Genomic DNA, 27,606 nt, shown 5'->3' with positions numbered 1-27,606 from the left:
CTGTTACGACAGAACTTAATATGCAAACACAAAGAAATCTTGGTCTGTTTTACGATAAGCTAATTATCACGATCAATGACCGGAGTTTACCGCAAGTTTTTTAACATGTCGTTGATTAGTGGACTTTTGATAAAATGTAATTTTCAGGACAGCAATATTTTTTACATAGATCATTTTTTCCCGAATGTAGAACATTCGCCAACGTCTTTTTAACAAACGATAATAATTTTCGTTGATGGATGATGCGAACACTCTTTCAGGAACAATGCGTTTACTAATAGCTTGCAGAAAATGTTCCTCCAGCTCAGGTCCTTTGGTAGCAGAATCAATTACTTGCGATGCTTCAACAAAAACAGCATTCACAGATAAATTGGATTAGATGACTTGTGGAAGGATGAGTAGTAGAAGGTAATTGGGGAGCCCATTGTATTTCGAATGCTGACCGAGGCCTGAGTAATACATGCATTTTGCGAATTCGCTTCAACTACCACTCAAGATGACACCAACAAAATACGTTGACAACTGCATTGGCAAAATGCTTTCTTGAATTGCAAAAATAATATGCATATGCGAGCTGATGCATATGACAATTTCCAATAGATAGTATAAAAGATAATAAAATGCTATATACCAACGTCATACAAATAAATATTTTGCTATTGTAATTTTTTCTGCAACGCGTACAACTACGCAGTTACACAGTCAGTACCATATAAATCTAATAATTTCATGAACAAAGTTTCATCTGTGTATCTGAAAAATTAGGAAAATGCAAGGTGCTAACGTGATAGGAAAAAATAAAAAATTATTTCATTATTCTACCATTTGAAGAGAAACTGTAAAATTTATTCTACAATATGTGTATAACTACGCAGTTGCATAGCTAGTACCATACCATATTCATAGCCTTTCTGAAAATAGTATAACAAATTTCAATAAAAAATTATAATTAGACACAATTCATCGAGATGTACGAGCATGAAGAAAAAAAATTAACAAAAAACATGAAAGCTAAAAAAGTTTCAACATAAAAACGTGAAAAATGCAAAATTGCCGTTTCAAGGCTTACTCTTTAAGGAAGAAAAATAGGTAACCCAAGCTGCTAAAATGCTGTTCTGGACACATTACGAATTTGCTTCCATCGCTAGCCTTGAAAATACATAATAAAAGTGCTAATCCACTAAACAGTCTTTTAAGATACGCAAGCACAACTTCCTTTCCTTTCTCCTCATGGTAGTGGAGACCATAATTCGCAACTTTGGAAGTTGCGAGGATGAGGCAGCGAAAATCTAGAAGCCCTGCAGGGTATCTACGGGGACTTTTAGCAGTTCAAGACGAACGTTCACGAGAGTAAGTTACATTTTCTTTTGTGTCCTTTTCCTCTTGTTAAATACCAACATATATCTAAGTATTATTCATTAATTTTATTTCCCTTTACCACCTTTTTTCCCGCACGGTACAATTTTCTATATTAAATAAAGTTTCGTCGATTACAAGGATTCTTAATAATTACCATTCCATGAACAAAATACTAGATATAAGAAGATGATAAATGATAATAATCAATTTTCAAATTGCACGACGCTCCCATTCAAATATGATAAAGCGGATCGAGGAAGAGTAGCAGAGAATGACGACAGCCCGTATTTAAGCTACATGACATACTTCATTAAAGAATACAGAATATTTGTGATCTCAGTAGGTTACGAAACACGTGTCTCGACGAGCGCACAAAAAGGAACGTGCTCGGAGGCAAAAAAACTGAACCGCGGCCAACAGCGTCCGGAAGTTGAATGAGTGCTTTTGCTCAGCTCTCTATGCCGCAGAAATAAGCGTACTGAGCGCAGCGCCGGAAATCGAAGAGGTAAGTGACACTGGGCGTATGTTAATTCGTATCGCGCAAAATTCAAAATTGCAATTAATTTGATTAACACTGACACCGAAAAAGATTAATTCGAGGTTTTTTTCTCGCTAGATACGTAGTTCGCGTTTGTGACTGATATGGCTGCGTTTCTTTTCAGTTGGCAGTAAAATCGAATTTTACTAGCTTTGATTAAAGGTGCAGTGAATAATACAATGGGTATAATGGTCGGGCATTTATTCGCATAGCGCGAAATTCAAAATCAAAATTAATTTTCGTTTGTCAAGCATCACTGACACCGATAAAGGTTAATTCGAGGTTTCTTTTTCGCGAGATACGTAGATCGCGCTTGAGACTAATATGACTGCATTTGGTTGGAATTGACAGTAAAAATGAATTTTAGTGAATTTGATTAATAGTGACTTGAATAAAAAAGTCGATCATGGAATATATTTAATAGATAATCATTAAAAACCAAAATATCACGATGCTTACAACTCTCAGATAAATTGACAGCCAAACTATAACTAATATATTTTAGATTACATTATAATATAGGGCGCTTGCTTTGCGTGATAAATTTTTTTTATTTTGAGAAAACCTTAATTGTTAAGTGCTGAGAAAAATTATATAGCAAAAGTTAACAATGTGCACGTCATCTCAAATTTTCCAAGCTTGACACTATCGTTTGGATTACACCTTCGTTTTGAACAAAAACATTCTTGTTGATAATTCTTTATAAAAAAGCAATAATAACGTAGACAAAGGAAGACTCTGAGGGCTTGTAGAGTGAGCGAGACAATTGTCACGATGATTCTCATGCTGATTTTATTGAAATGATTCAGCAAAAAACAACAACTCAATCGATTAAACAAAGAACTCAGTATTTATTGATCAAAGAATAAAAAGTTACATATAGTTTGAATACAAAAATAGTGAAGCTGCTCGAGAGTAAAAGCTGTTACTCCTTCGAGCGCTAGGGCTGAACTAACTGCATTCGCAGATGCGACTAGACACATCCTTTCGCATGGGAAAAAGCGCCAAAAACATTTATTACTTCATCTGGAGACATCGGTCATTGGCGCGGCGTTGTGTCGCAGGCGAGCAGCGAACAAAAAGTTTTATGGCCCGGCCTGGGCTCTCTTTTAAGCAAACAGTCCGAAGGATAGATCTCAAAAATACTAATTTCGCATTGTGCTCGCTTATAAATTTTCCAACAGATTTGACTAATTTTTATTTAATTATTGTCAATTAAACCTTCCTAAAAAAGTACTACAGCTAAATACCATTATTTTTCTAGCAATAAACTAGAAAGTTTCATAACTTGATGATACTATGAATGAGCTTCCAGCAGGAAAACAAGAAGTGCAAAATATTTCAATCTAATTCAATTTATTTTACTTAACTAATTCAAGATTTGGACTGGATTCCGTTAATTTTGCCGCGTGTCAAATTTCATTTCGGCTTATAAGGAAACCACCTCAACTCGATCTCACCGATTTCATTATTCTTTTGTAAATTATAGAAAAATAAATAACACGTATTTGTTTTCTATCTGCGGAAAAGTACTTTAAGGGGGTAAAATCCGCCCCCAAAGTCAAATGAATTTTTCAATTTATCTCAAGTTCTAATTGATATTTTACAAAGAAGTAAATTTCATTTCACTTCTCATGTAAATGCATAACTAGTGCCAGTAGTTCCGTCCACAAGGGATGCAACTCTTATTTTTTTTATTGATAATTCTATCATTATACGCAATATATATCATAGTAAATTATCATTTAGAATCTGTAGAATATTGAAAAACGTTTTTTCATTTGAAGGGTGTTTCGAAAAAGTCTCGAACGGATCAATTTTATTATTGTAACCAACCCACGATAATATTTTTTTAGGTTTTTTTGGCTCTTTTAAGATTTTTTTCCTGAATATAGACACAAAAATAGTAAAATTCTTAATGAAAAAATAAGGGTTGCAACTCTTATAATCGGAATTGCATGCATTAATTCTGAATTTACATGAAAAGTGAAATGAAATTAGCTTTATTATAAAATATCAATCTAACTTGAGATAAATTGCAAAGTTCATTTTTGAGGGTGGACTTTGAGGGCGGATTTTACCCCTCAACATATTTTTCTGCAGGTAAAAATACGTGTTACTTATTTTTCCATTATTTATAAGATATTAAAAGAATATTGAAAACGGTGAGGTCGGATTGGTGAGTTGGACATGAAATGAAATTTGACACGCGGCAAAGAGGACAGAAGAAATTACGTGATAAATTGTTATCATATTTATTTTTATGTTAATTATTAGATTGAATCAGCGTTCGCATTCTTTTGATAATTTAGCTTTATTCAAACGGTACACTAGATTTAGATAAATAAATATACCTACATTGGTCGATAATTTTCGGATGCTTCTTCACAAACTGTTAACTTGGTATCATTGATTTTCTATTATCAAAAACTCTCAGAACACGATAACAATGTTATACGTGCATACATTGTTTCTGTCGTTGCAAGAATCGTTCTACTCCCGATACAATGCGAATCTCTTACGATGTGCGTAGGGAGAAAGGGAGTCGCCGATCGAATGCTATGAGAATCTAGTGGATAATCCACCTTAACTATAAAAAATTTAAATAATTAGCAAATCATCAACATTGATTGTTTTGAATAAGCAAATATAATATAAGTAAAAAAATTAGAAAGTTTTATTCCGTAACAACATTTGTGATTCAATTATATATTGATTAACTATGGAAATGGAAGCATTAAGATTTCAACCGACGAAACAAAATTTGAGTAAAATATCAGCGTTCATCAACATAGGGCACAATAATGAATGAATCATGGAATATTTTGATTGAGAGTTAAAGCAAACGGAGGCGTTTAAGTTTATGATCGACAAAAACACAATCACTAGACGTGGAAAATCCGAGTTGACGATTTAGAGCAAATCGCTGATTTGCTGGTTAATGATCCATTTTAATCAATGAAAATACTACCAGAGTGATTACAATAAAATATCCACGAGAAAACGTTGCGTATTTCTTTAAAAAAGATCAAATATTAAATTTTACCAAGCACTTAAATGTAATTTTAAAAAGCTTGCATTAAATGAAAGAAACAGAAAAACAAAGTTGATATATGCCAATACTCTTTTAAATCGAATAGTGGAAGAGTAGAAGCGAACTATTTTTATGGACGAAAAAATATTCTCCACGTAAACATATGATACCTATCAAAATAAATTTTTTTTCATTCAACTACATTTATTTATAATTGTAATTTGTACATTATAAGCCACATCCTTTTAATTTCGCATATATGCAGGATAGGTGTTTGGCGATCAGCAACTACTCGGTAAGAAGATGCATACGTTGTTGCTTTAAGGTACAATGGTCATGGTATACGTGCGTTTTGGGGCTCGGTTTCTGGCTAACATCCAGGTGACTTAGTTGAAATCATAAAGCGATTAAACGCTGAGCAGTATATGCAGATACTTAATGACTTCTTTTTGCCAAACGTGATCTAACGATTGCCAAACGACAAGCATATTTTTGTTGTTGAAGACATCAGCGTTATTATTGCTTTTTTATAAAAATTATCAACAAGAATGCCCAAAGCCAAAATGTCATCTAAATGATAGAGTCAAGCTTGGAAAATTTGAGATGATAAGTACGCATTGTTAACTTCTTCTATATAATTTTTCTCAGCACTTAACAATTAAGGTTTTCTCAAAATAAAAAAAATATATCACGCAAAGCAAGCGCCCTATATTATAATGTAATCTAAAATATATTAGTTATAGTTTGGCTGTCAATTTATCTGAGAGTTGTAAGCATCGTGATATTTTGGTTTTTAATGATTATCTATTAAATATATTCCATGATCGACTTTTTTATTCAAGTCACTATTAATTAAATTCACTAAAATTCATTTTTACTGTCAATTCCAACCAAATGCAGTCATATCAGTCTCAAGCGCGATCTACGTATCTCGCGAGAAAGAAAGCTCGAATTAACCTTTATCGGTGTCAGTGATGCTTGACAAACGAAAATTAATTTTGATTTTGAATTTCGCGCTATGCGAATAAATGCCCGACCATTATACCCATTGTATGCTGTCTCGAGCTTCATTGATGAGTTCCTGTTGCAGTAACTTTCTTGTTCGCGCCGTTTGCGCTCCACATGTTTGCCGGTGAGAAAGAGAGAACTGTGTGCCAGTAGAACAATAAATAATGAACGGTTTTCGCTGCGTCTATATGTCTGAAAATACACGTGTCGTTCGACTATTGTTGCGCATATGCGCGCGTATGCCGTTGAAGATGCTATTCCTAGGGAAAACCTAATAGTGAGCACGTGCGTGCTCATAGCATTACCAGATAAAGAAGGCACGCGTTCCACAATCGCAGATAACAGACCAGAGCCGCGGGACCGTCTTCGTCCTCACTAAAAGGGAGGCTCTGATTGGTCATTCACAAGGGCCTCAGAAGTAGGAATGGTTTTTACCGCGTATCTTCACATAGGGAAAAAGAGGCGACGACAGTTCTGTTCCTACCGGAAAAGTGACAACTACGGTTCTCTCTCACTTGATTCAGTTCTTTAATCAATGTACCGTGTGTTGCGTAGTCCCGCTAACCGAACTTCGCTGTACGCGTATGCGTGGTAGAGTGCGCGGAGTACCGCTGATACGACGGGTACTGTGCACCAAGAGCTGCAACTATGTATACGCAAGCCTGCTGATTTTGCGAACATACGTAAAGGTGTGAACAACACCAATGACGCACTTTGCAACGGGGCTGACGACTACGCGTCAGTAGAGGACGTCTTGACTCTTCTGGGGTGCTGCTACTCTGTCTGTGCCTATCATTCCCGCATCCCGGGTGTATCGCAGTTGTAATATGTGTGTGTGCCCGAGACGTCGGGACTGCGATGCACCGACGAGAAAGAGGCAGCATCTTCCCTTACGATATTTAATACGATATCCTTGTGTGGCATTTAACTGGTAACCGTATATTTTTAAGTGAATGGCCATTCTACTAGCGATATTTGTACCGGTTTAATAAGGTTTCATTTGTTGCGTTCCTTAATGCGCTGAGTTCTCTCTATTATTTTGACACTTATATTGCGTTAGTTTTAACTTAGTTTGTTTAGTTTTATAAGCTGTATTGTATGTGCGTTCTCTTTTTAAAGATAGTATTTAGATGACTTTTTCCCCATTTATGACGGGGTTTTTTATGCTGTATAAATGCGTATTTTTTGTCTTTGTTTTGATTAAAATAACATTTTAACTTAACGTATGAGTCTGGATTGTCATTTGTATTGCGCGCACACCCCAACCCTAATCTAATTTAAATACATTACATTCGCATCCATTTCCATTCTTAACCAATGATAAAATTCCCTTATCATTACTATTGCGTAGTAATTTGAACATTTCTGATGGTTAGCAAAGTTGTAAGTATTCAATTGAATTTATCTTCATGATGTGACAACACGTCTTGAAATAGTTTTATGTAATTGATATGAATTCCTAGCCAATTTTCCTCTATGTATTTAGGTAGAGTTTGAAGTTTTTTGCTACGTAACATGAAGATTTTATTGATATTTGATTGATGAATTGAATATTTAATGATTATTAATCAACGAAAATCGCACTCGTATTTCTTTTTTTTTGTCGATAACAGTAGGATTTATTATTTAAATTCCAATTTTCTGCTGACAAAAGGGTTGCACAAAATTATTCAGAACACCTTTCGCGTTAATTAGTCAATGTATACTACACAATGGGAAAATCGGTTTTGCAAGCCGATTCCCCATGAAACGCTCGCCTACTGTCCTGTTTCGCCGCTATCAAGTCGTTAGTGCTCGCGCTGATGTGCGATCACGGGAGAGGGAGATAGAGACGAAGAGAGAAGCATCTATCGAGGGCGCTTGAGGCACTGGGAACCGTCTGACGAGAAGATCGGCAGCAGTATCGTCGTGGCCTCGGCCGTAGCCGGATTTTCGAAAAGTTTTACCGAGTGCACGCGCAGTCAAAAAGGTTTCATGCGGAGAAGCGAGCAGGAGCGACTACAGCAACAGTCGAGGGAAGCGACTGCAACAGCTGTAATAGCAGTAAGAGCCGTGGGCCACGCCGCGCAACGACGCCATCAGCCGCGCGCGCGGCAACAACATCGGTAACAAGTGGCCGGCGGAGCAGCGGCGTCGACGGTTAGTCTCTCTCTCTCTCTTTCTTTCTCTTTGTATGCGTGCGAGAAGGCGTGCAGTCTTGCTTCTGACCTGCAATTACGGACTCGGGAAGTGCGTGACCAGGCTATACGCGAGTTCTGCAGCAATGTAGAATTGCGCGATGCCGGCGTGCCGCCATTTTGTAAGCGCGTGTCGTATTTGTAATTTCATTGAATAAATTGTTATTTATTTTTATTTGAGTGCGCGTTACTTTCTTGTGTGTGCTATTCCCATCTTCACAACCTGAGATGCGCGTGATTTCGTGGCCCGCGGTATTGCTCATAATTAGGGCGTATTCGTGCACCCCAAGCCGGCAACTTTCAAAATAACTTGTTCAACCGTTGAACCGTGACGTTCACGGTTAAATCTGAAAATAATAAGTCATCGACGGATTTGCTATAGTCATCCCGTGACAATTTAAATTGAAAACCTGAATAATTAAGCAATGTTAATTAGGCAATGAATTATAGCAACAAATTAAGCAATCAATTGAACAATAAGGGTCCTCTCACCCCAGCTCGCTTCATTCGTCAATCTCGTAAAATAGATAGTGAATGTTGATCCATTTATATCCGAAAATTCTACAGTATGTATTCATAATATAATTATAGATAACAGTCAATATTAGCATATTCTTCGTGTATTCATGTATTTCATATTATTTTATATCGATTTCAACATCGAAAAAAAAGGAGTTCTGTATTTAACTTGGCATTTTTATGTACATTCGTATATTACCAAAATGGCTTATTTCGGGGTTGCTCTTATTATATCTAAAATTTTTAACAGTAAAATAGAAAAATTCATGTCAGTATACGTGCAATCAGTCAAGTGCAAATAAAAAAATGCATTGTTTATGTGAAAAAACTAATCGTTGAAAGGATTTTGAATTGCTTATTGTATCAATCCAGTGCATCTTACTCGTGGGACTGTATTGACTGCGCGACACGCCATCCGCTCTTGATTTTTTTTACACATGCGAAATCTTATGATAGTAAGGAATTTGTAGAAGATATAAATAAATACAAAAAGAACTCAAAGATAGATGCTTGAAAGCTGCAGAAAAAGTCAAATGGAAAAGTATTTCCCTGGCAATCTAGAATGTTTAAGTGTTGTCTATGTGATTATTCAACGATGATCTAAAGAGATAAAGAAAGAGGGAGAGAGTAGTCGTGTAACGAGATTCGATGTAATAGCTATCATAGCAGCCTAACGGATGTAGGGTGCAAGCGGCTGTTCATTTTCAATAAAATGGCTAGTTTAGCGCTCCCCGTCACAGCAACCGCCGCTGCAGCCAGTGACGCTGGCAGATTCAACGTCCGCCGACTGGAGGGGGGTCGGACAATGCGTATTCCGTCTTTGTTTCTCAGCAAATTTTTCAGCATTTTGTCTCTTTAGCCAAATGTTTTCTAACGTAAACTCGTATTTACCAAAACAATCAACCATGTGCCGAAAGCTCAGACTTTTTACAAGAGTGCGGAGTTTTTTCGCTTGATAGAATTACTAGTCTTGTGCTCTTTGGTTTCACCTGTTATTTCGTAACTTCATAAGCAATGAAAGTTTTTTCTTTGCAAGTTACAGTTACATGAAACTTATCTAGTGCAGCTAGTGCTAATAGTCGAATGAAGGGATTAATAGTTTTTCAAATATGTTACGTGCTTCAAGGGTAAATATAATTCATTTTCTAACAATTAAAATTATGCGTGCCATTTATTTTTGTCTAGAAGTTATTTATAGTTAGTTATTCTATTACCCTATACTCTAATGAATTTCAAAAGCGCTTCATTCAGAACTTCCTTGCATGGGAAGTGGCGTTTTTATAAAGTATTGTACTACACATTTTAAAGTAATTATATTTTCGTCTCTAAACGTTACCCAAGCGCTCTGCACGGTATCATCCAGTATGATCATCTTTTCATACATGTATATCTTGTGTGTAACAAAATCAGGACTGTCAGCCCTGTTTACGTGAGTTATAGTTTATTGAACATTGGAATTCGGGCTACCTTAAGAGCATCGTTTAAGAGGATTGGACTCAAGCTTCCTACATATTTATATATATATATAAACAAAAGTCTGTAAATTACAATTAATAACTATAGCATATTTCAATCACGGAGTTGACTTTATTTTTTAAATATTCTTTCATCTGTAAAAAAAGTATCCAGCGGTATTGACGGAATACTTTTATGAAAAAAAAGAAATATTTTTTTCTTATATTTAATATGATTTAGTTTTTTATAGGATATCAATATAGATAGCTAATAACACAGGCCGACAGAATTTGACAAAAATATTTTACCAAGAACCCGAGTATAGTTTTCCGAAGGTTTTTTGCGAAAAGCAGTTAATTAATGAGTTTTTTTATCGAAAAGCAGTTAATTAAACTTGCTCTACCCAGGGTTATATGGGTGAGCCAGTTTAGGGGTTGGCAGGGGTGGTTTCTACCCGTAAGAGAGCATTTTGTAAATAGAAGCACGATGCTCACAATATTTTTTAGTGTTTTGTCATATTTCCAAGTTTGGTTTAAATTGGTGAGTGGCTCTTTAATATGGTTACTTGTTAGATAGCTTGGGCTGAATGGTGTGGTGCTTTTTAAATTCATAAAATTTGAAATTTTCAAATTTGTGTAACTTCGTGAAAAAAAAAGATATCCGAGCATACTCAACGGCATTTGAAAGAACAAAACTCATACTTCAATTTGATGTATACAGTTTTTTGAAAAAAAATTTCGTTTCTTTGCTACATAACCTCAAATATAGGCAAAAATCGCGTTTTTTGCACTTTAAGGTTAGGATATCTCGAAAACCGGAGCCACCAGAGTAATTCTGACCTCGGATTCGGATTCAGCGCGCAAAAAACCTTCGGAAAACTATACTCGGGTTCTTGGTAAAATTTTTTGTCGGCCTGTGTAATCCTTGAAAAAGTATAAATGTAGATCTAATAGGTAAATTTTGAAGGTATATCCTAAAAGCAATGAAAATGTTTTTACCGGCCATAGTCATTTGAATTAAAGTCGTTGTATGTTTTTCATTATTTATTGCAATATAACTAATGAGCCCAAGTGTTTTGAAGTTTTTAATATATTGTGAAATATTAAAGTCGCAACAACTGAAAAAGAAATAATATTTAAACTGCTTTCTACTCGAAATATTCGACCACCCTTTGACTAGAAAAAAATTAGTCATGAAGGCGGTATGAAAGACTAAGAAAGTTTGCAATTGTTACAGGAAATATCATCCGACTCTTCCCAAAAATCTGTTACTATTATGAACTAGTTATAAAGATAGATACACAGTAATAAGACCTGTATTATATTCATGCCAGTAATAGACTACTAGAGTTTTCATAATTGTCAACATGCAATGTGAAAGAAAGGATAATTTTATCTTAATTATCTGCAATGCTTAATTTTTGTCGAAAATCTTATGTTAATCAGATAAATAAAACATTTTATTGTATGACTCATACGAAATATATTATTGTTACAAATATAATTTCTTAGCTTTTAGATGAGAGAAGAGCGCATATTTTCTTTAGAATAATTATGTGAGCTTTTATTCAAAATAATGCGTAAAATAAAGCTCTTGGAAACTATACTATAAAGAATTCTATCGTCTTTAACTTGTTATGTTTATAAGTAAATTTTCAAAAATATACTTAAAGAAATACTGCACTGAATGAGCCGAACACAGTACTTTTATCATACTAAGGAGGCCAGCAAGTGTTAAACAGTAAAAATTATAAGTTTCCTCTGATGTGGTGTAAAAAATATTCTGTTAGTATTATCATCATGAACATTTTTCATAATGAAGTACTGAGTAAATGCTTTCATTTTCTTATTAAAAGTTTCAAAATATCGATAAGGTGTCCTGGAAAGATCATTTAACCGTAACACTTTATTTTTAGAAAAAAAAGTTACCACTCTTTTTTGAACGATAAATTGAATAAAAAACATCTTTGAATAGCTTCGTTTAGACCAGTACTCCAGATTAAATAGAAGATTTTTAGAAATAGTCACTTTTACCATCTTATGAGAACGTTTACAAATGCTCTAGCTGGATAATATGGTCAAATATGTCTTTCAACCATTCGTTTAAGTAAATAGACCGTTATGTTTAATATGTTTAAAAATACGAGGTGTGTTCAAAAAGTACCCGGAATTATCGTTTTTCCAAAAAAATATTTATTTATTCGTTTACATCAATGTGGTCCCCTTCAAAGTAATCCCCCCCAGATATAATACACTTATGCCAGCGTTTTTTCCAATCTTCGAAGCACTCTTGATATTCACTTTTTGGTATGTCCTTGAGCACTCTCAGCGATTCGGCCTTTATTTCTTCAATCGAGGAAAAACGCCGTCCTTTCATGGGTCTCTTCAACTTTGGGAACAGGAAAAAGTCATACGGAGCCATATCTGATGAATATGGAGGTTGGGGCACGACTACGGTATTGTTTTTGGCCAAAAAATTACGAACAAGCAACGACGAGTAAGCAGATGCGTTATCGTGATGCAAAAGCCATGAATTGTTTTTCCATAAATCGGGGCGTTTTTTTCGGATTGCTTCACGCAAACGTCGCATAACTTCAAGGTAATACTCCTTATTAACCGTACGACTTTGTGATAAGAACTCACGATGCACCACGCCCCTGCAGTCAAAGAAAACTGTAAGCAAAACCTTCACATTTGATCGAACTTGACGTGCTTTTTTCGCTCTTGGTGACGTTGAACGCTTCCAGGTGGACGATTGTGCTTTGGTTTCGACATCATAACCGTACACCCATGTTTCATCACCAGTTATGACCCTTTCAAGCAAACTTGGATCGTCGTTGACGTCGTTTAACAGCTCCTGAGCGATGTTCATGCGATTGTTTTTTTGGTTAAAGTTCAGCAGTTTTGGAATGAATTTTGCTGCCACCCGTTTCATGCCCAAAACATTTGAAAAAATGTTATGACATGAGCCAATTGATATGCCAACTTCATCAGCAACTTCTCTAATTGAGGCTATTCTACGGCACATACAGAACCAGAAAAAATCATCCCCGAAAAATTTTATTCACATTTGAATTTATTGTAAGGTTTTTTTTTACATTTTCATCATTTTATATATTTTTAAATAACAAAAATCACATGCGTACCTTATAGATTATATTGTATTTATTATGTATCAATAAACAATATTCATATATACATAAAATCTTTTTCCAATTATTTCATAATTTTTCGTTGCACTTTTGAGTTAAATATGGCCGCCGTTATATTCACAAACAGCTTTGTTGAATATTCGGGATGTGATTTATTTATTTTACATTTACACCATGTCTTCTTGAAATGTGTATGGACATATTCGATAGCTATAAAAGTCAAAGCTTGTTCGCTATAAAAGTCAAATCCTTTTTGATACTTTCAACAAAAATATGGTATATGTTCAATAACCGCATGTACTTTAGGGCTGATACTAATCTGTAAAACTGTGTAGCTCTTTTTAACATTATTTATGTATACTTTGAACTGCGGGTGAAGTTTATTTGAGAAACATGAGTCAACTACATGATAAAAGTCGAAAACACTGAATATATTTCATAACCTTCCAACATATTTTTCAGAGATTCTTCGTAAAATGTCGACACATTCTGGTTATTTTCTACAAGAGTTACCATTGAAATAAAGTTTTTTATAATATACTTCTCGATCTACGTGACATTCTTTAACCCATTCTTGACTTTCATTTTCGAATTCTTGTATTATGCTTCCTTATAATTTATTTAAAACACCGAGTAACAACTGCAGTTCTGGAGGTGGAATAAGGTCTATAATTTCTGTATCTTCTTCATAATTGAAGAGAGGTTTATTCACGCAGTTTTTGAAGAGTTTAGAATGTTCTTTTTCTCAATTCCGTCTCTTTTCCAACCTTTTGCGTTTTCTAGGCAATCGCCGAATGTACTAAGAATATCGCATATATGTAATTCATTACTAGAATCTGTACACCAAGTATAAGGATATTTGCTGACATTTCAAAATGTCCATAGAAGAGCAACATTTTCAAAATTTTTCTTCCACACTAGTTTCCACTATAGTTGTTTCCACTAAACCAATTATGAATAATTTTTACGCTAAAACTCAAAAACTTTACATTTATACCATGGTTATACGATTATCGTATTTTTTTCGATTTGTTTTCAATTTTTATATCAATTTCATTACTGTCTGTTAAAGAAATATGAACTTTTAGGAAACTGCCATCTCTGTCTATACCGACTTTGTAAGAACAACTGGCTCATATCTTACTTTTTCTATAATTTGACATAGTTTAACAACATTATTGCAGAAAATAAATTGCTTATTTTCTGAGATTTTTAGTTTGCCTATTATTGTAGCGAATTCGGCTTCTGCGATAGAAAAATACCCATCAAGTTGGTGATTCAGAATGTTCAACTTTCAAATGTGTTTCAAATCTTTCTCTATATATTACCTATCTTTCAGTTCTATGCTGATCAAATATCCTATTCCACAAATTTTATTAGTACTCAATCCATATTGTATTTGTAACTGTAATGTATCTTCCGCAGATATTGTTCTACGAATAGCTGTGAGAAATAGTTCTATTCTAAGAAGCTTTCCGTGCTTTTGTCAAATCAAATAACGTTACCTAAGTTATTGTTCTCGATTATGTTTTTAGCAACATTATCTTTTATAAGTTCACATGTTAAATGCTCTTTTATTTTTTCAGGTAAATAATCTTGTCTCATACCTTTAACATTTTTATATTTTTTTGATCGTGTGCATTTCTGTTGGATTCCTTTCTGCAAAATAGATAAGCAATTCATACACCCTTTAATCATATTGTAAGCCTTTTTCTTCAATTGACGTTTATGTTTCACAAAAAATCAGATAGAGTACACTCACAAATTATATCATAATTTATTTGCTTAATAACTTTTTTAGGAAATGTAAAGTTAAAATAATCGGGCAAGTTAAATTTTGTATCACTTTTGGCTAATTGATAAATCTTCACACAATATAAAGTACAAATTGATGTAGGTAATCGAATGTCTGTATCATTGAAACTTAAAACTTTATTTAGTATTTTCTTAATTTTAGAACTAATAGTATTCATGTCTTTTTTTTTTCTTTACAACTTACACAATTTTTTCCTGTTCTTTTTAAGAGAAGCTACATGATTAAATTGCGACATTATCATTAAGAATTTCCAAAATTTGCACCTAGGCAAAAGATGAGTAAAGACTGATAACAACTGTTATAAGATGCTAAAAAATAGGACAAAAATTCAAATATGAGTAAAACGAAAAGTTGAGTGTCCATGATTTCGGGAGCAGCCTTTCCTGGTTCTGTATATCTCCTGGAATAGCCTCCCGTAAAAATTTCCCGGGTGGTATTTTGAGAAATTAAAGTTTTTTATAACTCACTATGGTATATAAAGTTTAGTGTTGTATAATAGTGTAATAGTTTTATCGATCGTAAGTTGAATTAATATATCGATACTTTTTCCGATATATCTTGAAATTAGTAAAAGTTCATCAGCTTTTATAAATGGACCAAGTTTTATTTTTATTCATCATTAAATATTGATGTATATAGTCTATTTTGAACAGCATAACTTATTCGTATTCGTTAGGATCTCTAAATTGGCATGTAAAAGGTTCAAATAATGTAATAAATAACAGAAAAACACTAGTTAGTATAAATGAGAGATGAGCGCGCAAAGTGCGCTTGAGAATACTAGTAAGATAAATAATAAATAATGGTGACTACATGAGAACAACAACATATTCTTCTCGTAATTTATATACTGACAGTAATAACGTGAATTACTGGCGCTACCAATAGTTTCTGGTTTATAATAAATATAGCAATTATAGGTCGTTTTTTCGATCTTAAAATAGATTTTGAAAACTCAAAGACTTGCTGATTACTTTCACGGTCAAGAATAAAGCAGGTAATTTCATTTGAATTTCCTGTTTATAATCTGAATAAAAATACAACGAGAGATTTACTAATAGTCTAATTGTCTATATTTCTTAAAGAAATCCTTATTTCTTTCAGTTATATTATCTGTTCACAATTCAGTCCAGTAAATGTATGAATATTTTCTTCAGAGATAAAAAAATTATCGTTTCTATCGTGTGATTCTCTATTATAAGTTACACTTAGAGCTTAACATAACTTCGTTATATATTCTGCTGTCGCCATGCATAAATGAGATATATTTTTAAATTATTCAACTCGTCTACGTAAAAGCATTTCTTTATCAAATGTTTGTGGCTGCATCTATTACTTTCTAGAATAAATATTTGCTTTTCAACGAAAGCTTGTCACCGCGCTTCAGAAGGAACAATAATAATTGCTGATTTATTTCGTCACCTACTCTTAGATAATAAGGGTATCATCTACTTTTCTGAAAGGTAATTTAATAGTTTTTTTTTCAATAACGTTGATTTTCTGGAGACTATAAACTAGATCATTTCTAGTTGGTTATGATGGTGGATATAAAGATGAAGTAGACTGTTGACTGTCGGACTGTGAAGCTTTCCTAGCTGGATTTACGACGTTTTCTACTTCTGGGTGTTTTCGGTATTTGAACTTAACAAAATATGTAGCGCCATTGCATTTGGAACACAGAATATCTCCAACTAAAACTATTTTAGAAAAACAGTTAGATAAAACAGCGTCATTATCGCTGTCAATAGCTTTTTGCCCCCATATTTCTTTTCTGATAAACTGCAACTAGCACAATTTTCACCAATTGCTGAAGTGGCCATGATGCTTTTAACCTGAAAAAATTACGAGTTTATCAATAATTTCATTAATAAGAATAAAGAAACATTTTAAATATTAAAAAAATAATTTCATATCATTTCGGTCTGTAAAGTACAATTAAACAAAACAAATTTGTTCCTTTGCAACGTATGTCTCTGTTATATGAATGTACAATGATAAGACAAAATACTTAAATTCTGATTAGTAAACAAAAAAATAATCGATTCTGGAGAATGCATTTATCTTCAAAATAATCGATGAATCCTATACAATTATTATGAATAAAAAATTCATGAAAGTATACATGATGTACATTATTATTATTTAATTAGTATTTATGTAGTATTATTATTATATGCTGTTGCTATTATTATAGTACATAAAATTACAATACATCAAAAATAATTAAATATTATTAAAAATAAAATGACTATGTGTATGTGTCAGTATTTATAAGCGTGTTCTTGATTTTTCTCAGTTTTCATCCTAGTCGTCTCTATGTTATTATCAAAGTTCTTTATTTTGTAATTCTCTTCCTTTTATATACAATTTATTGAAGATTTATTATGGCACTAGTTGTTGTTGGATACATTGTTTTACTTTTTACTCGTAGTGTAATATTCTGTATGGCATGCCGATAAATTTACAATACTTTGTTTTTGACTTCTACTTTTAACAGTGTCACCAAATAATCTTCCAATCATTCCATTGGTTTAAGAGGAATCTAAATGATCTGTAAAGCTAGAAGACTATATTTATTATTTATAAATAAGTATAACTATATTTATACTTATATTTAACTTTAACTATATTTATACTTATTTATTATATAAGGGACTAAAGAATATTGCAAGCTTGTAAATCACACGTAAATTTTATGAATCAGAAGTTCCTCTAAGATATCTAAAAACTGTTTTGACTTTTACCCAGTCCTTAATACTTAAATTTGATTGTTTTCTACCTACATAATTAAGTGCAAAAGAAATATTCAATCGAGTTACATTTGCAAAATACATCACACTTCCTGACCCTTCTCTATAAGAAAATTTTAGTTTCTTTTAATTCTCTAATTTTCCTATAATTTTATGATTTCTAGATTTGACTTTTCTTGTTACCATCGGAGTATTTAGAGATTTACAATATTTCCATAGTATCATTCACCTCGTAGCGATCATTTCGTAATATCGCAGATTTTTTGAATGGACCTTTTGCCTTGGCTGTCAATTTCTACTCTGTCCTATAGCTCGGGCATTTGTTGTGACCTCGATCACATCATTTATATGATAACCTGATGCTTTGAAACCACAAGTGTCGAATATCCTTTTTTTGTCTTACTTGTGAGTGAGTGAGTGAGAGTGTGTGTGTGTGTGTGTGTGTGTGTGTGTGTGTACGTTCGTCATCAATATAGATCTTCGCTTCTTGTTACAGCTTATTCAAGTCCATTTGATCCAAAGCGTTTGGATCTTGACAGATAATTTTTTCATCCGTAACTTCTCTAAGTTTATATCGTAAAACAAATTGAGACTGCGAAATTTTTGTGGTACGACTTAAGGCGCAGTTTATTTCGCTCTACCTTTGATATATTTATTCCAGATATCATCGAACAGACCAGCATAAGTCCTTAACGTGCGCTATCTGAGCTCTATGTCTATACATAATATTGAAGTTGAAATATCGAAAATAGGTTCATAACTGAGCTACCTAAAATTGAATACTCTTCTTACTTGCTGTTACACAAACTGTATTGGTTTTACAATTGAAGTATTTAACAACTCATTTATCATTCTCTACTTTTGTAATAATATTTCAGCTAATCTGACAGAACTAGCATCGATATGTAATTCAGTGGATAAGATTGAAAATATCTAGAATCAGGCGCGACGCCAGAGCTTCCTTAATTTTACTTAATAAATAGATTTGTTAGTGACGCTACATTCTGAGCAAATTTAATAACGAATTTCCTAAAAAAGTTAGGTAAATACAAAAACTAACGTATTCAAGTATACGAGCTTATTGGCTTGGGATCTTTTAAAATAATTTGAATTTTCTTCTTTTTCGTCTTGACGCTATCTTTAGAGATCTTCCGTCCAAGATAGTCTATAATTAAGTAAAATAGCTTACATTTATTTACATTTGAAGAAAAGTTATTTTTTTAAATACCTTTAAAATTTTTTCTAATTTTACAAAACCTTCTTCAAAGATATTTACAATTATCAATACATCTTCCATACCTTCGCGTCAGTATCATTTAAAATGTTATGCATAATTATTTAAAAATATATTGGCGTGTTAAGTCCCACAGCTATTACCACAAATTCACATGGTCCATCTGCAGTAATAAAGGTAATTTTTTCAATCGAATCGCAATGTAAAGGTAGCTGATAGAATCCACTTTTTAAGTCTAGCGAAAAATAAAAAGTTTTTCCATCAATTTTATCAATCAAGTCGTCGATTATTGACATAGGTTATTTTATCCATTTGGTTTTTTATTTAGTTTTCGAAAATTTAGAATCAGACAATCTTCACCGTTTGATTTACTTACTAAGAAGGCTGGTCTAGCGTATGAAGACGAGCTTTTTCAGATGATTCCATTATCCTTCAACTCCCTTATTAACTTAGGTTCATTTTTTCACTTTCGTCTTTTGACATGCAATATTGTTTGTCTGGCTTACTGGTTCGTCATTGAAAACCTCAATTTTCATCTCTGGAACTTTTGCTATTTTCAACTAATCAAATCAAAAACTAAAATATTTGTAAATTTATTTATTAAAATGAATGTTCTTTCAAAAATAAGCAATAAAATGTCAACGTTATTAATGGATTTGATATAACTTGTGGAATTTTAAATAACTACATTTGATTTTATAAGATTAAAATTTGATGTGTGTACAGTAATCTCGACAATATGTTTGATCACAAAGTATCGTGGCAATAAAAAATTTCAACTCGAACGCAAAATAATCAAATTTCACTACCGCTTTAGAGCGTGATATAGAATTTACTATATAGTGTTATTAAAATCAAATCAAATTTCATTCATATGATTACATTTTCAATTTAGTAATTAATTAATGAAATTAATTTCTTTTTCGCTTTTCTTTATAACCGAACAATCACTGCCTTATTGTTCACTTCTTTTGGACCCCGTTTATAGTGCAAGTTTCAAATGGTTTACTTATTTCGACCGTCTCTACTTCTAGAACCCATTGGCATTGCATTTCATCTCAGTCTAAGCATACCACGCCTTCTTTTTCGTAAATTCTTTTTCGTACTTTGATTTAACTTTCTTGGTTTTGCGAGATGCATTTTCCAATAAATTATTGTTAACTAATTTTAGACATTGATATTTAAAATGGCCCTTCTCCATACAATAGTAACAAATATTCAATGGAACAAAATACGATGATTTTTCAGACCCAGAAGATTGCGAAGCCATAGATTTTAATGTCTTTTTCTTTCTTCCTATATTATTTTTTTTTCGTTTTTTTTTATTATTGTTTTTATCTCGGTCAGATTAGAAAAAATACTCAATTACCTTGGCTATGGCTACTAATCAACTTGGCTAGTTTTATAGTGAACGGCGAACACGCGAATATACTGTAATTCGTATTTTATTATCATGAATATCATCCGCTATTACATCAACGATCTTTTCTTTCGAATCATCTATTCAAAGCGTATTGAATTTAGCTAATATGATAAAACAGTATGCTTGCATATTTTATCTCGATGTACTCTTATTATTTACGGTCTAATAACTTTCCGAAACGTTCGTCTCCAGGAAACTATCGTATCAACGCAACCGATACTCAACACAAGGCTTCCCAAGAGACTAAAGAATATTACAACTTCTTGTATTACACCTTATTATTACCATTTATTTTTAATACTGCCAGATATAATTTAAGTTTGCCATTCCAGCCGTAAATTTCTCTGTACCTATTGACTTTCTCGATCTATTAAGCCACAGTAATAGCTTTTGACCCTAGATCAAATTCCGGCAAAATTTGCTCATTTATATAATTTGAATTGTTCGAACCCGCGTTCAAAATTCCTGATAAAAGCTTTCTCAATTTTGCGATCTCCAATTTTCCACTATCCGAATTCTTCAGCTTGCTTCTTTGACGTTAAATATCTTGCCGTGACGATTTTCGACTGTTACGACTTCGATTACAATAACATCCGGAACGAAGGTGACAACTTCAGCTGCGCGAATGACTTTCTCTGTTGTTGTGTGATCGGTGCGTATTCATCTTTTGCAACAATTTCACTTGTATGCCTATTGTCACAACTGATCTCTTTCTAATATAAATTTTCTTCATACTGTCATGAAATAGTGAAGTCTACTTTTAACAATAGTTTCGTATATGGTTCAGCATTGACGTGTTAAGTCCTCTATGCTTCACCACTAATTAATTCGTTAATCGCACATTATAAGTCTTATATACTCTCGTAATCTAAATATTTTGGCTATAACCCATGCTTTCATAGTATATAGTTACGAATACTCTTTCAATATTCACCGTGGTATGGTCTAAAATACTCGCGTTTTTCCTAGCACAAATACTATTTTCAGATTTTTGTTTTGGTACTTTAGTTTTCACTCTACTCCCAATCTTCGCCAGATCAAACCGCACTTCTGTTTCTCTACATGCGATTAATTCTTTTTTGTTCTCTAAATCTGCTTGACAATTTCACGCAAATACACTCATATTTTAACTTTATTGTTTGCACTCCTCTAAATTCAAGAGAAAATTCGACATTTATAACACGATCTCGCATTGAAAATTCTTGCTCGGAACAATTTTTTCTTTTTATTCACCCCAATCGATTCCTTGGATCTCGCCTGCCGGGCAGTGGGACATTTGATGAACAGGTGGAAGTAGCAGAGAGAAGGTTTCTTTATTGAAGCTCATAGTTGAACTTGGTGAGAGCTTAGAAAAAAGGGCCGTACAGGGCAAGCAATGCACGAATGGTCAAAAACGACACCCGACGCATGCGTATAGTCTCTTTATGAACGCTCATACACATACAAGCTATCCAGCACAAATCAATAAAGAGTAGCTCAAGATAGGAAATGTTTATTCAGTGTGATATTTTCGGCCAAGTGAAAGGTGTGTCACATAATGATTACTTTTACATAGTGGCGTCTGCACGCACGGGGTAATGGAAAACAATTTTTCCCCCTAAGAATTAAGAATAGTGTACACGTGGGTTCTAATTAAATTGCTACTGTGCGTGTTTCCTCAGTTTTGCGTCGTATTAAGCTTTCCATTAAGTCGCTGTCATGATGGCACCAAGTCACGGCACGCACTCGTTTCCTTAATATTCATGTTCAGATACCATCGCCCTGTAGTTTTTTTATAAGAGCTTCTAGCGCTTCATATCTTTCAACTTACGCTAACATTCATTCACTATGACTCGGCCGATGCGCATGGCATAATGCCTTGAGCACTCATTCGTGCAAATGACAAAAATTCCAATTAAAAATTATAATTATAATTATTATTGTTACTCCAAGATCTACGTTCATATAGAATGCTGCAAAGATACACTATGTACCTGTTGGTAAATGTCAATATTAAGTTTTTTTTTTAAATAGCAAAATTCGAATAAGCTTATGTGTGAACTTGATGAGCGTTCATTGAATCAAAGTGCAGGCCCAGAAGAAAAATTAACAAGCGAACTGCATTTCGATGAAACAAAAACAACGAGATTCTTAATTATCAAGTAAAGTATTGCACTGACAATCGAAAATTTGATTCCTGAACTTGAAATATTTAAACAAATGTGACAATTCTATGTTGAGCATTCTTTTGAGTTGTATAGAATAACATTTTATTAGAATGGTCTAATAACAAGTATATCTGCAATGGACATCCTATTTTTTGCTATCGAGTTAGTTTTAAATACTCCAATTAATTTACTAGTCAATTCACTCTTTGCACTGTTAATCAACTTGAGAGTGATCGGTATAACAATTACATGAATGCATAAAATGCTGTACTTTTGAGAAGTATAGTATAATTTACTCAAGTGCACGTCAACTCAATATTATATTACATTCACGTAGCTCAGCCAAAGTTGTATGTTACAAAATTGTTACTATTGTAGCAGAACAAGAGAATGGTCGTCCATTGATATTTCATGCTGGATCTACACCTATTGTTGTTGATAACATTTGACTAATAAGAAAGTAGAAAAGTAGCTTGCAACGCAAGGGCGTCGTTGAGTAAAAACAAGTACACGCAAAATAAATGAATGAAGTGGGCAGTTTAGCGCTCCCCGTTGCAGCCGCCGCCGCCGTCGCCGCCGCCGCCGCCGCCGGTCACTGATGCAAGCAGACTCGTCGCCCACCGACTGGGGGAGATCAACGAGCGTGCATTCCATCTCTTTCTCTCTGCGCTCGGTCTCTTCTTTTAGTCAATTTTTTTGTTTAACGCGAGCTCGTATTTGTCACAGCGATCTCGTGGACGTTGAAAGCTCAGCCTTGATATATCACGCGGCCTTTTTTTTCACTATACAGTCAGTAGCCTCGCGTTTTCTTGGCTTCACCTGTTGTTCCGTCGACTGTTCGCGGCATAGTTTTATCTGCATATATCTGCATACTACAACTGCGTAAATCTCACTCAGTGTAGCTAGTGTTGACCGTCAAGTGCTGTGACTAAGAGTTTCGAGAAACTATAACTTGCTTGGTGGGTAAATTTCTATCTTTGTAGATTTTAAAGCAATATACACTTAATAGCTCTACTTATTGAAGAAAACTGTTATTTTTCATAAAAAATCACCTGTGCAATATATTACTAAGTACCTTCTCATTCATATTTTGCGCTTATTATTCGTTTTTTTTGTAATTTACAAATTAAAAACTAGTACCACCTATACAAGAATTTTGGTTGAAATATCAGTGTTAGTGGATGAGCATCGACTCTTTGCTTATGTTCAGTCATATTAAGCTTTCTACTAAACCGATTTCTCGAAAAAGTAAATCTAAGAAATGTATTTTTTAGTGTTGTGTATACACAAATTCTTCAAAATTGCAGACAAGTCGATACTTCAAAAATTTGTGTTATTAAAAAAATTGTGATTTAAAGACTCGAGTTATAATCTCTAATGCGTAAGATTATATTTTTTATTTTGATTCAATCTAAGAAATATTTGAAAATATTCAATAAATTTGCAACTATACTATAATGAATTTCAACTCCGGGCGTTATAAGAACTAATGGATTTGTTTGCTTGAAATTTATTTCACTGAAAAATAATTAAAATCCAGACAACTTTTGAAAACTGATTTTGATTGATTAATCAACGTATTTAAAAAGTTATATCACACGTATCAAAGTTGAAAATCTATGAGATCTTAAAAGAGTAAAAAGGAAATTGAAATGAAGATTCATTAAGCAGTATGTCAGGTCATTTGTTTCGAGGTCATTGGTTAAAAAGTATTGAGTGAATTAAATACGTGCCCTTAACACATATGAACGTACGAAAATTAAATATTCACGATAGATGAACTAAAATACTTAAATAAAAAAAACTTTGTTTCAATGCAGAATCCATTAGAAGCCAGGAAAATGTTTCCAAGCGAAACAACAGCAGAGACTAGATTGTGTTACAATAAATCGAAGATTATCCAAACAAAACAAGATGAACATTCGAAAAGTAATGGTATCTCAAAAAACAGTAATGGCATAATAAAAGGAAATTCTAGTATAGACGGAGATACACTTTATGACGTATATTCTAACGATCATCACGAAAATGGAAAAAAGCAGTCTTACTATTTTGGGCAACAACTCATATGGAGAAATATCATTGCTATAACAATATTTCACGTAATAGTTGTTTATGCATACTTCACGTTTCCATACCGACAGCGCTGGAAAACCGCAATATGTGGTAAGTTTAGTAATTGATGATTTCTTTTGTTTTTTTTTCTTTTTTAAAATAATGTAATGCCTTTCATTTTGTCATTTATAAACCTTTCATATATAAATAACATTTAAACAGAAATTTTCCAGCATGAAAAATTAAGAAATTTGAAATCTCAAATTATGGTAAACATGTGATTGCGATTTCATTTTGTGATAATAAACATCGTTCATCGAAATTTCTAAATTTAGTAGTATATTGCCATTCTGTTTGAGGAATGTATTATTCTTCTGCTTGTTTTCTGCATAGTCATACTATTAAATATTTCGTGAAAATGCATAAGAATTTTGTAAATTCTAGTTACTTTTTATCAATCATCTTGCAAAATTATTTAATAGAAAATTTATTATTCAAGTATGATGTTACGACAAAAACTGATGTATTTTCTTCCAGCTTGGCTTTGTGCTATTGTGGCTTCATTTGGAGTCGGAGCAGGCGTTCATCGGCTTTGGACTCATCGCTCATATAAAGCTAAAACGCCTCTTAGAATCATCTTATTATGTTGTTATTACTCAGCTGGCATGGTACAATAATTAAAATTCAAATAGTTATATTTTTAATTTATGTTCATATATTTTTTATTATTTTTCTGCCTTCATATTTGCAGAATTCCATATACAATTGGGTACGAGACCACCGAATCCACCATAAATTTTCAGAAACTAATGCTGACCCACATAACAGCAGCCGAGGATTTTTCTTTTCTCACGTTGGTTGGTTAATGATGCGTAAACATCCAGACGTTTATAAAAAAGGACAACAAATTAATATGGATGATGTAACATCAGATCCCGTGGTAGCTTTCGGTGATAAGTTCGTATTCTACTAATTTTATATATAGTAATCTTTTTCTATGTATATTAAAGCAATTTTAATTGATACGATACAATAAAATATATTTATAACGATTTTAGCATTTAATAGTAATGTAAACGAGGAACTTTTACAATTGATAATAAATTTATTTTAGTAAATTTGACAAATTGTATATGTAGTTGGAACAAACGAATCGCACATATTGTAGTATAAAGTTAATAAATTTTATTGTATCGAATCCAAGTTATATTTGAAAGCTTGTTGATTATAAAAGTTTTATGTTTTATAGGTATTTTTTGCCATTAAAAATATTTTTTTGCTTTATATTGCCAACGTCGATTCCTGTATATATTTGGAATGAGGATTGGTACTATGCGATTATGGCACAAGTTTTTATGCGATATGCTTTCATTCTAAATGCCACCTGGAGTGTCAATAGTGTGGCTCACATGTTTGGCTGGAAACCCTATGACAGGTAACTATTCAATCTATTTGCCATCCTTATTAAGTGAAAAAAATAGTTCGATAATATTACCTTTAACAAGGGTACAAAATAAGAAATGCTACCAATCCTTTGGTATTTGGCTACTTCTCTTTTTTTTGTATGCTTATTAATATTTTTATGTACTTCACTATTTTTACAATATTATTGGAATCGTCTAATAGATTAATAAAAAATATACTCTTCCTTTCGGTATAAAGTTTAATTTTTAAAGACTTGAATAATAATAAGCCAAAACAGTTCTATTGCAGAGAAAAAATAAATAAATGCAGTTGGTATATGCTATTCATTATTTTTTAGAACTCTTTTTTTTTAAATTCGACTACGAAAAAGTAATCTATATTCATTAGCATTAACAAAATTTTCAGTAACAAAAGTCATATGAAACATGTCAAATTCATCAAAAATTATAGATTATAGAAAAATTCTTTCGGAATTAAACCATTCCATTGATTTTTACCAATTTAATGACACTTATTCTACATAAAACATATTGTACAGATCAATTGCACCCGTGGAAAATATCTTGGTTTCATGGTCAACAGGAGGAGAAGGTTGGCACAATTATCACCATGTCTTTCCATGGGATTACAAAACTTCCGAGTTTGGCCATTATCCAATTGATATGAGCACTATCTTCATAAATACTTTTGCCAAAATTGGATGGGCATATGACCTAAAACAACCCTCGCCTGACCTTGTAAAATCAATAGTAGTCAAAAAAGGAGATAGGTCGCTCTTTGAAGTTCCTGTGCAGTTTAACAATTTCGAGTTATCGAAATCACTTTGATGCATTTATATTCTTAATTTCATTATTTTCCACTGCTTTCAATACAAATTTTATATATGTATATTGGTAAAAAAAATTTTATATATGTATATTGGTAAAAAAAACTTTATTTCTAAAATAATTTTTATTAATTTTTAACTTTACCTTATAACTCTTCTTTGTTAGAAAATTGTCAATTTCAACAATAATAATCAAAAAAATAATTTAATAGAATCAAAGTTTGAATAAAGCAACAACGATGTAAGATATATTGTTTCATTTCTCAATTATGATCAAAATAAAGCATATTTTTGTACGTAATATATTTGACAACTATACTTATGAATTTATAATATGTATAAAATGATAAGCCGTGAAAAACAAAGTTTTTACGATGTCAATAAAAAATAACGGTAGCTAATGATATTTGGAAGAAAATCGTCAACATTAACGATTCTAGTGTTTTATAACATATATAAGGGGTAAATTTTCAAGATGTATCCTGAAAAGGATAAAAATATTTTTTATGACTATAGCTATACAAACTATATTCAGTATATATTTTTGTTCATCTAGTACAGAATAAATTCTTGTACAACTTTATAAAATAAAAATTTGTTATGGAACTATGATTGTTAATTTCTTTACAGTATTTACTGTCGAATTTTCAATATATTCTACAGTTAAACTAATTGACAAGAAGGTTCGA

The 27,606-nt window shown here is 32.7% G+C and overlaps 1 protein-coding gene across 1 annotated transcript; it reads left to right on the top strand.

The window, feature by feature from the left end:
- Positions 1-1,802: 1,802 nt before the first annotated feature.
- On the top strand, positions 1,803-27,517 carry LOC131671513 (acyl-CoA Delta-9 desaturase-like). Its single transcript, XM_058947984.1, has 6 exons — positions 1,803-1,864; positions 24,432-24,777; positions 25,204-25,334; positions 25,418-25,623; positions 25,916-26,101; positions 26,630-27,517. Exons 2-6 carry the CDS (start codon positions 24,453-24,455, stop codon positions 26,916-26,918), a joined length of 1,137 nt encoding a protein of 378 aa, XP_058803967.1. The 5' UTR covers positions 1,803-1,864; positions 24,432-24,452; the 3' UTR covers positions 26,919-27,517.
- Positions 27,518-27,606: the final 89 nt, after the last annotated feature.

Source organism: Phymastichus coffea, unplaced genomic scaffold (assembly GCF_024137745.1).
Source record: "Phymastichus coffea isolate CEN01 unplaced genomic scaffold, Cenicafe_Pcof_1.1 PCOF00127, whole genome shotgun sequence".
Lineage (NCBI taxonomy): Eukaryota > Metazoa > Arthropoda > Insecta > Hymenoptera > Eulophidae > Phymastichus > Phymastichus coffea.
Note: the sequence above shows the minus strand (reverse complement) of the source record. Positions and strands in the feature narration are given on the sequence as shown.